The 11,981-nt window shown below is 43.7% G+C and overlaps 1 protein-coding gene across 2 annotated transcripts; it reads left to right on the top strand.

Moving 5' to 3' along the window:
* Nucleotides 1-3,191: 3,191 nt before the first annotated feature.
* On the top strand, nt 3,192-11,501 carry LOC104528977 (neurocalcin-delta). 2 transcript variants are annotated; one of them, XM_010173138.1, is made up of 3 exons: nt 3,192-3,605; nt 10,454-10,559; nt 10,840-11,501. In XM_010173138.1, the coding sequence occupies exons 1-3, from the start codon at nt 3,228-3,230 to the stop codon at nt 10,935-10,937; spliced, it is 582 nt and encodes a 193-aa protein (XP_010171440.1). In that variant the 5' UTR covers nt 3,192-3,227; the 3' UTR covers nt 10,938-11,501. The 2 variants fall into 2 exon arrangements, with proteins under 2 accessions (XP_010171440.1, XP_010171441.1); XM_010173139.1 differs by having other exon boundaries at nt 3,228-3,387; nt 10,452-10,559.
* Nucleotides 11,502-11,981: the final 480 nt, after the last annotated feature.

Below are 11,981 nucleotides of genomic sequence, written 5' to 3'. Positions count from 1 at the left end.
TATCAGAGGAAAAAATTGTCGAAATGCAATTAAACATAATTGTTATACACTTAATTTATCTTTGTGTACCTACAACATCCAATTCTTTGTATTACCATTATTATACTTTGCCACTGTGATTGCCATTCACTATTTACTTGCTGTATTTTAACATTTAATCATTTATTAGAAATTCGAAAGATCTACAGAGGCCATAAAGAGTACAAAAATGCCTAAAATCAGATCCAATTTTATTTCATTCTGAGTATTTATTGCTGTCATTGTTAGCTGACATTCTCTTAGCTCACTGTACTCTGCCCATAATCTAATCTATCCTGAAGAGGCAGGCAGCAGTGTATGAAGTGATTATAAGGATCTTCAAGTGTCTTCAAGGATTTTCTGTGGTTGGACTGCAAAAGCATTTTGATCTGTTGTTGATAGAATGAGCACAATAAATCCTGTCATTACAGTTCCTAGAACACCACCTATTTATAAGGAACAATCTGGAGGGCAAAAAACATGATACAAATTCATCAGAAGTGGACTCAGAAATAATCCTACTGGTTTTGACTGCGTTGCCTGGCATCACAGCGGCTGGGAATTTCAACCCCTTACAGCAAGTCACATATGGTTAGCTCTCCCTCTGTGCCTGGAGAACATGGATTTTTCTGAGCGTGACGTTTTGCTCCTACCAATGCAACACAGTGTGTTCTGCTAGTCTGTGGTTTTTATCCTTTGGTAAAAGTATGCTGCACCTACAGCCATGTGCAGCCATAAAGGCATCATTTTGTGGACTGAAACACATTCCTATCGACCACCTCTTGAAGGTCGCTGCCTGCGCATTACCTCACTATTTTATTTTTCAAAAGACTCTGGACTGAAAGTGAGAAAGACGAGTTTTGGGTTTTCAAATGTCTGAGATACTAAAAAGCAGCAAGGAATTATATCACTAATGCCAGCTCACTCCCACCACAGCTGGCTTGCACATTAGTCAGAGATCTTCCCTTTCTACTCTCTTGGTCTGAAAAGCGTCCAGCCCCTGGGGCTGCAGAATAGCTGCCAACCGTGGGCATGGGTAGCTGCTACCTACTCTGGGGACTTTACTGGTTTGGTTTTTATTAAACTGATGTCACTCTAAACTAAGCCTGGCCACTTCACTTGTCCAGTTGCTTTTCCATCCTGCTGACAGATCCAGCTCCTGTTGTTTTGCCTGACATAAACCCGTCTGGCTGCGCTAATGCAATCCCTGCACTCAGCTAATTCCCTGAGTGTTGTTTGTTATGGACCTCGTCCAACACCCACCGAATACAACGCAACCTTCAGCTGCCTCGGTAGCTGTTGGACCCAGCGTATAAAACAGTGACTTTTTTTGCTATTTTCAGGATATTAAGAGCTTGGATTACTTAAAAACTGTACAGAATGTTTTTATCAGGATGAAAGAAGGAAAGGCAGTAGAAAGAATTACCTTTGAGATGGCATCTTCCACTTCCCAAATGTTTTGGAAACACTTTGGAGGAAAAGACATCATTTGGATCAAGGTAGTCATCCAGGTCCCTGAAATGGTCAGGAGATGGAGAGGCTTCCACCAGGCAGGACTCCTCATCCCCTTCAGCCTCCTTTCTGTGAACAGGGGAGCCTGTTCTCCATCAACTGTGTAGGCAATGAGTTTAGACCAGACATCTAGTTACCAGACAGCCACCAGTGGATCCTGTGGGGATAGATCTAGGAAGAATCACACTATTTTACCCTTGAGAAGTAAAGCTTTTTTGGTCATTCTGGTCCAAGAACACAGAAGATTAAGGAGTCAGTCCTCTAGCTGCCTTGGGGAGTTCAAATTCACCTTGGGGAGAAGGGGAGCCACAGGAAACAATTAGCATCAGCCCAGGGGAACCTCAATTTCTTCTTCCCAGTGCCAAATACAAGAGACAGTAGATTAGCTTCAAATGGTGGTACATTTCCTATTAGTTGCTTCTGACATGTAATGCTACTGTATTATTCTTGATTTTTAGAAGTATTACCTTGGTCTAGAAAGGACATTTTATTGAATGCTTATTAGCCAGTCCAGACACTGTCCCTAAATCCATATCTATGGCCCAGACACTCCATTCTGACAACAGTGTGAGAGTCTTGTATAAATTATTTTGCAATTCTATTTAAGTTATCCATACATCAGATTTTAGTTGCGACTGTCATTCGCATGACAAATTCTCAGGCAGCTTTCTGTCGATATAGAATAGCTTCCCACAATTCAGGTAGAATGCTAAACTTACAGTAAAACTGATGGTGTTGCCTTTTGGAGCCAACACACTCAGGCTCCAAAACTTAAAACCCAAAGGGCATCAGTTGTGAGTAAATCTGCTGCACAATGTAATATGTAGCAACTTGCCTTAAATGAAATATAATTAAGGTGATTTAACAGAAGCTGTATCCAGTAATATTTCTTAATGATTAATTTCAGGAAAATGAATTTCCAATTTTGTTGTCTGGATACTTTTTTTTTTTTTAAAGAGGTTTTTTCCAAAGAGCTGTGACCACCCAGATTACTATTACTTAGTAATAGATCCAATTTCTGGCTACAAGGAGAATTGCAAAGCATAGTAATAGTCTGGGGTGGGGTAATGCACCATTGATAAAATCCTTTCAGATTTTATCTTCATTTTTAACTAAAATGGGAACTAGTCCATGCCAAACAAGAGAGACCACTTCTGGGTTGCTCTGTTTGATTCTATCTATAAAGATATATCTAGAAGGGCTTTGGAGCTCCTAGTTTCATTGTACACTGCAGATGCACCTTGATTCCCTTTTGGAGCAAGACAAAAAGGAGGTACAAAAAAATGTATTTCATTCAAGTCAGGTCCTTGAGACAGTTGGGTGGCTGGGATGGAGGGTGTGCTGCAACACGCAGCTACTTGTCAGCTACACCTTGCAACATCCATTGCTTACCTCATTGTGTCAAAGGCAAAGTAGGAAGGCAATGTATTCAACGTAATTACAGTTCTCCAGACTGTGAAAAGATAATGCAATCAACATGTAGATTAGGCTTATTAATATCTTTAGAGTATACTTGTAGTAGTGCACACTGTCCAAAGTTTCAATTGATTCCCAAGAGTGAACTACCATCAGAAAACTCACAATCCAGTACACTGTTCTTCTACAGCCTCCAAGCTAATAGTTATTAAGTACTAGTAGTAATAATAATAATTCATATGTGTTTGTTTTTCCTCTGCAGTTAATATTTTGACATCAATATGGGAAAGCAAAACAGCAAACTACGCCCTGAAGTCATGCAAGATTTGCTAGAAAGCACAGACTTTACAGAACACGAGATCCAGGAGTGGTACAAAGGCTTCTTGAGAGACTGTCCAAGTGGACATTTATCTATGGAGGAGTTTAAAAAAATTTATGGGAACTTTTTCCCTTATGGGGACGCTTCTAAGTTTGCAGAACATGTATTCCGTACTTTTGACGCCAATGGAGATGGAACAATAGATTTCAGAGAATTCATCATAGCCTTGAGTGTAACATCGAGAGGTAAACTGGAGCAAAAGCTGAAGTGGGCATTCAGCATGTACGACCTCGATGGAAACGGCTACATCAGTAAGTCAGAGATGCTGGAAATCGTGCAGGTATGTGCTGCTCAGAGGCACCCCTTGGCCTCCATCCTTCCAAGCAAATTATGAAGCAATGTTGCAATGATACACTGAATTAAAAACTCAGGCAGCATTTGAGAGTTTATGTTCTTGGTTCTTTGTGTAACTGCTTGAATATAAAATGTTATTTCATTTGGCAAATATTACAGCATTTGATATCCGTTGCAAGTTTTTCCTGAGCAACATGCTGTGTGGGAAGTTCTCCTTTCGGAGTTCTGTTGGGCAGGAGATAAATGATATTTATTCTGATAAATGTGGTTCTGTCCTCTGGGAAATCACTGTCAATTAATTACAATTAATTACAGTTCGACCAAGTGGGTATCTTAGATCAGTGAGATAGAGTACTTTTAAGGAAGGTAGGTTCCCTCCACAATAAGAAAAAAATCTACTTTGAAATCCAGTTGTTATGGAGAAAACCACCTCACATATTTTAAAATATGTCTGTCTGCCTAATTTCAGCAATGTCTGTGTACTTAGTATCATACTAGCTGTCTTCATATTAACTTGCTAGGATAGATAAACCTTATCTGGGTAGACGATGATTCCATACACAGCTTCTTTGGGTGCATTTTCTTGTGGTGTTACTAGGAGTCCTGCCTCACTTTGGCTTCCTCTAATATGTTTTTAGCCTTGAGGCACATCACTCTACAGAAAGCTTTAAAACATTTTTGATATGGTGCTATATTTATACAGCTTGAGCCTGTATAATGTAGCACTGTTAAAAAAAAAAAAAAAAAAAAAGGCCTGTTATCAAGATCCTTTCTTTCCCTGGAAATTTTTAAATGCTAACTATGTACCATATTATTTAGATTTATATTTGTGCTGCAAATCAAGGGAAAGGAATGCACACAAATTACAGGCTGTGATGGCAAACTGCGTCTGTGGAGTCAGCCTAACGCGTGGTGCCCTTGTCTTTCTACCAGGGCTCTTCTCACGTTCCTCAAGCAGTAACTCACACCAGCACTCACACTGCTTCAGCAAGACCAGATACAAAACTCAGCTGCAAATGTAGGGTTGTTGTATTCTTTCACTTATGCTGATTTGTGTTCCTGTGTCTGAATTAAAGAGCAGGATTGCATTCAGATGCAGAGACCTCCCTGTCTCTGTGCCGTGATGCACCCCATGGAAAATTTGCATTAGAAGATACTCTGTTCCTTACAAATCTTCCTCTCCCCTGCGTAGGGTAAACAGGTGATCAATTATTGTTTTGCTAGCTGTATTTCTTCTCATGAGAAAACAAAGAGAATCCCAACAGAACTAATGAAGTACAAAGGAAACAGAAGGGGCCAAGGCCAAGCCAGCACCTGCTCCTCAGGAGGAGGAGACAGCCCAGGGACCGCAGGACCCCTTGCTGCTGTCGATAGCTTGGGAAGGCCTCCAAGTTGAACAGCAACACAAACCCCCCAGACCAGAAGATTTACAAACACGGAGAACAATGTCACGACTCTGTTCATGTCAAATTTAGTGAAAACTTCAGTGGCTGTATTCTCTGTGGCAAGCCAAGTGAGGAGCAGCAAAACTGGTGTTTTTTTCCACTTACCCCAGATCTCCTCACCAGCATGATTAGAGGCTGAAATGCTCTGCCTCCTCCTCACAGTTGTGCTAGTACCAAACGATAGCATTGTCCTTTACAACCATGATGCTATCATCAAACGAAACTGCACAGCATAGGGAGACATTTTGCAATTTGTGCATCCAACCCAGAGCAACGCTTTGACTGTGTACAGCCCCTCAGTCTGGCCCTCCAGCCCTCCCACTGCACTACCTGGGAGATTTGGCTCTCTCCTCCTTTCAGATCACACTGGAAACCCAACTGAGCAATGCTTTCTCTCATTTACTGTCACCCCACATTTTGAGGGATGACACAAAAATTGATTGTGGAAGTAAACAGCCTAATAAGCCTGATCAACCGTCATTTCTGCACCATGGCCCATCAGTGGCTTAGCAGTCAGCAAAGCTGCTCTTTCTGTGATAGAGCTTCCCATGAGGCAATGTGCTTGTAGATCTCACCCTGTTCTCTTCTTCTGTTTTTTATAGTCACAGTGATCTCCCTGTATTACACTGGTCACCTGTAGCTCCTCTTGGTAGGGTAGGATTTGTTGCGTAGCCTCTGGAAGTGTGTTTGGCCAATATGTGAAAATGAAGTAAACAAGCAGAGGTTCCTTTGATGTAGAGTGATTAGACTTATAAAAAACAGCTAACAACTATCACTTTCATTTACAAAAGATTATTATTTTTTAATATGGAAAGATGGGATTCTGTATCATATGTCTTCCTGGGGGCCCTCAGCCGTCACGATCTTTCTGATAGTGGAAAACAGAACTCTCTCATATCTCTGATATATGTCCCAGAGGAATCTATTACAAGTCCCTTATCTAGCATACATTTGCATATTGATATAGCAGGATTTATTATGTTTTCATGGGGATTTTCACATGAGACAATACATCAAAATGAATGCTAAAAGAAACACCATCAATCTAAAAGTTGTAATTTCACAGAAAAATACTACCCCTATTACTGTGGGATTGCTGTATCTTAAATAACACAGGGGAAAAGCATGTTTTTCTTCTTTTTCAGTCTGCTTCTCTTTGTGTTTTGAAAGTCCTCTCTCCATAGTGACTTCACTGTTAGGCTGGTGGTTACCTGCATTTCCTTTCTCGTGCTCTGACCTAGTCTAATGCTGCTGTAGGCAATGCAGGCATTGCACTCTTGCTCAATGTTACCAGAAGGTGTTTGTAGTAACAGTGGTAGCAGCGGTAGCACTGGAACAGCAGAGCTACCAGTTAAGATGGCTCATGTCCCACAGGAGCCCTAGTAACTAGCCAGCTGTTGAGGAGATGAACATGAACAGTCTATAGCAGCTTTTGCAAACCCATTTTCTCTGTAAAGCAATAGGCTAGAGGGCAAAGCACCCGCATTCCTTGAAGTTCCATTTTCCATACTGCTGTTAACTGTGTATGCATAGCCTGTCACAACCTCACCATGCCTGCCCTTGAGCTTCCCCTGGACAAGCCTCCAAAAAGCCTTGCTGAGAGACACACATGAGCCATCCACAGGGAGCTGGCTGCACAGTTCAGAGGATCACATAACTGGAAGGACTTCAGTGATGGGCTGACAATTGCAGAGCCTAATGAAAGAAGGTCCCCAGGATACTGCGACACCTACCAGGCATAGCACATCGGCAAGGTACCATGGGAAGATGCTTCATAGCCTGCCCTCTTGAAAGACCTTGCCACAGAGCCTCTCAGGTTCTGCTGCTCTAGAAATGCCTTTCATGTCTCCCATATATTTACCTATAATCTAAATAGCCCAGTCCACTCAAAAATAGCTGTGAACCAGCTGGAATATTTGTGTTTGTCCTCCTTGCTGAAATGGGACATATTTGGTGAGAGTCTCTTAAAATAAGAGTTCAAATAAGAGATGTAAACCTTGTTCTAAGGGTACGTTTTTTAACCATGTGGAGTCATAAGGCATCTTAAGAACACTGAGCTGAGAGATGAGAATAACATCTCCAGTTTAATACAAATAGAGCACTCACATTTCACTTGCTGGGCTAGCTCATCTGTAAGCCAGGAAGAAACAGAAGATGATATGGGAAGAAGCAGAAGCTGATACAGCTCTCAGTAAAGACAGTATCAAATATCCCCATGGGATCAAGAGGAAAGACATTTTTTAAGGATGGCTACTCAATTCATGAGATTTTTAGCTGTCAAAATTTATTTCAACTGAGTAAAAAAGATTGATGCTGTCATTGCTGCCATCACCGTAAGGAGCTCTTTGACACTTAGACAAGTCCGGTAGGAAAGCACAGCCCCCACCAAGGCTTCTGGCCTGAGTGCAGCAGTGGCAGCTAGCAGCTGGGAGTGAAACCTGTGCAAATGGGCAAAGGGGTGCGATTTACACTAGATCACCCATCAACCCTCCATCCACTTGCAGGCTGAAAATCAAAGAGGAGAGCCCTGCACGGAACCAGCCAGTTCAGATGAAGCTGGAACCTGTGCTTGGTCCAGTGATGCACAGAGGGCTCTGTAGGCGCAATTTCTTGGTGGCATTCAGGGGCACCAGGATGCTGTAAGGAGCCCTCCTGACAGAGGTCCACCTGTGAAGGCTGCCCTGACTCAGGTGGCTGCTGACAGATAACTACCTCCAAACCTTCTCCCACTGAGTGCCATTGATGGCTTTCAGCCCAAGTGCTGTGAGGCCGAAGAGTTGTACTCCACATGGAGTGGAGCCCCTGCAGCCTTTGGGTCCCAGGTTACAGCCTAGGGTTAGTACAGCCCAGTTCCATGTAATTATCACATTAAACCAGCTTCCGTTGAGAGCTCACTCTTTCAAACATGCAATAAAGACCTCTGTGTAGCTGTGCTGAATTAATATGGGGCAAGTCTCAAGATTCTTAATCAGCTTTAGCTGGCTTTTACTTTGGGAAAACTTCCCACTGAACTTCTGAGTAAGGACATAAGAATTTGTCCAGAGTAACCATTTTCAGCATGAAAGGAACGTTTACTATGTTATTCCCATCTGGCTTTCCTAGAATATCTCATCTCTTATTCCCTTCACATGCCTCTGTGAAAAGGACCCTGTAGGATGAAGTCATCTTGAAGTGCTTTTTTCGGGGGTTTTTTGTCCTAAAAATCTGCATATTCTTACTATGGTTGCTTTGATCAGAGTAAACATGCCTGCACTGACAGTCCGGGGCATTCCTCCCACACTTTCAATACAGATTCTCTCCTTTGCCATCCTTTCACCAAGAGCAAGAGCATGACCCCTCCACCTCTCTTCCTACCCAAGACAAAAGCCAGACGGCTTAAGATGCTTAAACACTGACAGATTTATAAGCCTCATCTCTGCTCTGACCCCTGCAAGTCTTGAATGCTGATGAGGATGAGGAAGGTGTAAATTCTTATTGGAAACCCTCTCCTTTCTATTCTTCCCCTATTCCCTCCTTCCCCCAGCTCTCTTATCCCTATGTTCACATGCTTGCATGTTCATCCCTTCTTCTGTTCTTCTGGTTAGCAGATGATCATTGTTGTGTGGACAGCATCCCTGCCTGTACTGAGGCTTTGTCCAATACTCTGGCACCAAAATTCTCTTGGGAGCCTTTGGACATTCTTGCAGTGCAAATCGTGACAATGATGAGGATTAAAAGGCTGGCCACCACTTTTCCATTCAGCCAGCAGCTGTTTATGCTGAAATGTTCTCCTCTGTTGCCCTGCTCAGGTCCATAGCCAGCGTTACAGACTTACCAGGGGACAGACCATGAAATCTATAGCCACAGTGTTGGTGACACAACTGAGGGAGCAGATGTTTGACTGTGCAGAGCATAAGCGATGGATAATTAATGAAAAAGGCAAATGCCTTTCTCAGGGTGTAACTCTTTGTTTAAAGTCCAGGAGATATGAATGGTGAGCTGCTGACAGAGAAGCCAGCAAAGATGGCTGAGGAAACGGGTGCTCCTTAGTCTGAGTGTAAAATGTCTGTGCTGCTTAGTGGCATCCTCCAGCTGGTGAATCTGTGCTGTCACATTCTTGGAGTGTCCCTTGGGGACCCTGGGCTAGATGATGGGAGCGTGCTAGGCAGAGTGCCATCATGAATGGGAGAAGGGGAGAGGAAAGATCCAGTGAGTGATCTTGGGCTTGTGCCAAGGACCCTCCTGGCCAGAGCAGGAGGAAGAGGAGAACAAATAGCTAAAGCAATCACGTCTGCACTAAGTTATCAACTGACAGCTGCAGACACCGTGTTGTTGGGGAAACAAGAATTTGAATCTGTGGAAGAAAGCAACCCACAACTATAGACCAGGGCCGGAGGGCAAAGTGACTGCCCAGTGCAGCACCTGCCAGCCAGAGGCCAACCAGCTGCAATGGGAAGCAGAAGAAGCTGGTCAGACCACTGCAATGCTGCCTTGGGCTGGGATGTGCTGCTCCCCCAAGGCCACCACCCTGCAGCCATCCAGCTGCTGCTGCTCTCCCAGCTGTGTGGCACTGCAAAGATATCTGACACACAGGAGGCTTGTTTATTGGTACTGCATGCTCACATTTGTAGGCAATGTTTGAATAATCAGTTCAGAGACAACTACTCACCCTTGTTTTAAAATTAACATCGCCTCTCTTTTAGGAGTGGCTAATACCATAAGTGACAAATGGATTTGTCTGTGCAGAGAATAGCTATGGGTGGCACCAGTGCCATGTGGGATCAGAACATCTGCTTTCTGTGGAACGAATTGTGAATGGTTTTTTTTAGCTGTGTACTCACATGAATCCCCAAGGAAAAGGCAACCTTGTTGCTGGTCAAGTCTTCGTTACCTGTGAGACATGGCAAACACAGAGAGTGAGTCACCAGAGGCAGGATGCTGACCAAGGGGGCAGAGAAAGGAGACGGGGGGAAGTGAAGGCAAGGTGAGGGGATGAGAGCCCTGAGGATGGAGCCTGGGTGGCCAAAGCACAGAGGCACATCACAGCACAGGACGAGACCTCCATGGTTCTTCCCCAGGCACAAGGAGCTGCCAGTGCCTAATGTGCCGTACAAGTGATAAATTAATCCGGAGATTGTTTTAATAAGGAAAAATGTAACCTCAGTCCAAATCCAGATTGTGTATGACTGTGACTAAATAAGGAAACACAGTATTTCATAAATGAGCATCCCACTGAAGAGGGCAGCTGCATGCACTGGTGCCACTCGATTCCCTTCAGCATCCGGACAGCAGGTCCCAGCTGATGTTCCTGGGATACTTTATACCTATTTCTGTCACTGGGAAATAATCATACCCCTGCATTAAGATAATGTGTTTCTTACCAGCTCTTTGCTCCTGTCATATCACGCAGGCAATCTATAAGATGGTTTCTTCTGTAATGAAGATGCCGGAAGATGAGTCGACACCAGAGAAGAGGACAGAGAAGATCTTCCGCCAGATGGACACCAACCGTGATGGTAGGCACCTGCCAGGCACCCAGGTGGCTGCTTCTGCCCCGATGCTGGGTGGCTGGGGTATCCTGCCCACATGGGGCAACCCCACCACTCCTCCTTCAGCCACCCACGCAAAGTCACCACTGTCCACAGCCAGCGGGGTGCAGGCAGGCAGGGCTTTGCCTTCAGGGGTTGCTTTCCCAGGGATCTTCTCTCCCAGCTTCCTTCCACCATGCTTGTCCAGAGGCTTGGCAGGTGTGCTGCCACCCACCATGTGCACTAAGCAAATGTGTTTCTTTTCTAGGAAAGCTCTCTCTGGAAGAGTTCATTCGAGGCGCCAAGAGTGATCCATCCATAGTCCGTCTCCTGCAGTGTGACCCCAGCAGTGCCGGGCAGTTCTGAACCTATTCTTTGGATGAATTATGTATCTGCTTTTTTTTTTTTCCTTGCCAAACAACATTCATGGTAGTGTTGCCTCTGTATGGCCAATTATGCCTTCTTTTGTGGCATCTTATAGCTTCTTTTGTTGTGGATTAATTATAAGAATGCTGAATTGCTCTTAACAATTTGTCCAGAGCACGACCAGTACTGTTTTAAACAGATATTGTGGTGTTATCATTGTTTTAAAGATTTTGGTTTGTTTTTTGTTTTAACGTGTCTGTTTTGGAAAGTACACGTTGAGAAAGAGGAAACCAACAACAAAACCCTTGGCAGCAAGACACACTGACAGACTTTTAGATTGCTGCTTTAGTAGCTGAGTATTCACCTGCAGGACCTGAAAGTGTAGTAGAGGTTGAACAAAAAGGGTTGTCATGGGTGTGGCAGGATTGACCTGGAACCTCCTCTCCTGTCCAGGAGGCACCAGTTAAGGTCAAAGAAAGGATCGGGAAGAAGTATGACAGTGCAACATGGGTGCAGGGTGTATAATCTGCACCTCTGCTCCTATGCCTCATTGTTTCAATGCTGTGAACATTTTCTGGGTTGTGAAGGAGAAGGGAAAAAACAAAGATTGACAGTTTTTCCTAGGTTTACAGCGATTGATTTCACATGGCTTTATCTGAAAATTCAGCAATTTGCAATTCTGATCCCCAAATCCACAACTGATGGTACCTCTGGCCGTTTGGGATCAGAAAAGGCAGACAGATATGGAAAACTGGGTCTTGACAATGCATTTAAGGGAGATACAAGTTGAATGTGAAATTTTCAGATTAGTAATAAAGCAGTTTCTACTAAGGAGAGTGGGCATTCACGTGAGGAACTCACGGACACGCAGCTCCAGCTGAGGCACATCTGCTGTTCTGAATGCTCTTGAATAGTATGAAGTTTTGGGGGTGTGTTTGTCTCTCTCCACTTAGCTAACAGAGTTTCTGGGCCTGCCCTTAGGGACAGGCTGTCATCAAAACTTGTTTTAAACATAAACTTGTAGCATTTATATCTCATTTATTT

This window comes from Antrostomus carolinensis, unplaced genomic scaffold (genome assembly GCF_000700745.2).
Source record: "Antrostomus carolinensis isolate BGI_N321 unplaced genomic scaffold, ASM70074v2 scaffold4058, whole genome shotgun sequence".
Lineage (NCBI taxonomy): Eukaryota > Metazoa > Chordata > Aves > Caprimulgiformes > Caprimulgidae > Antrostomus > Antrostomus carolinensis.
This window is presented reverse-complemented; position numbering and strand designations above follow the sequence as displayed.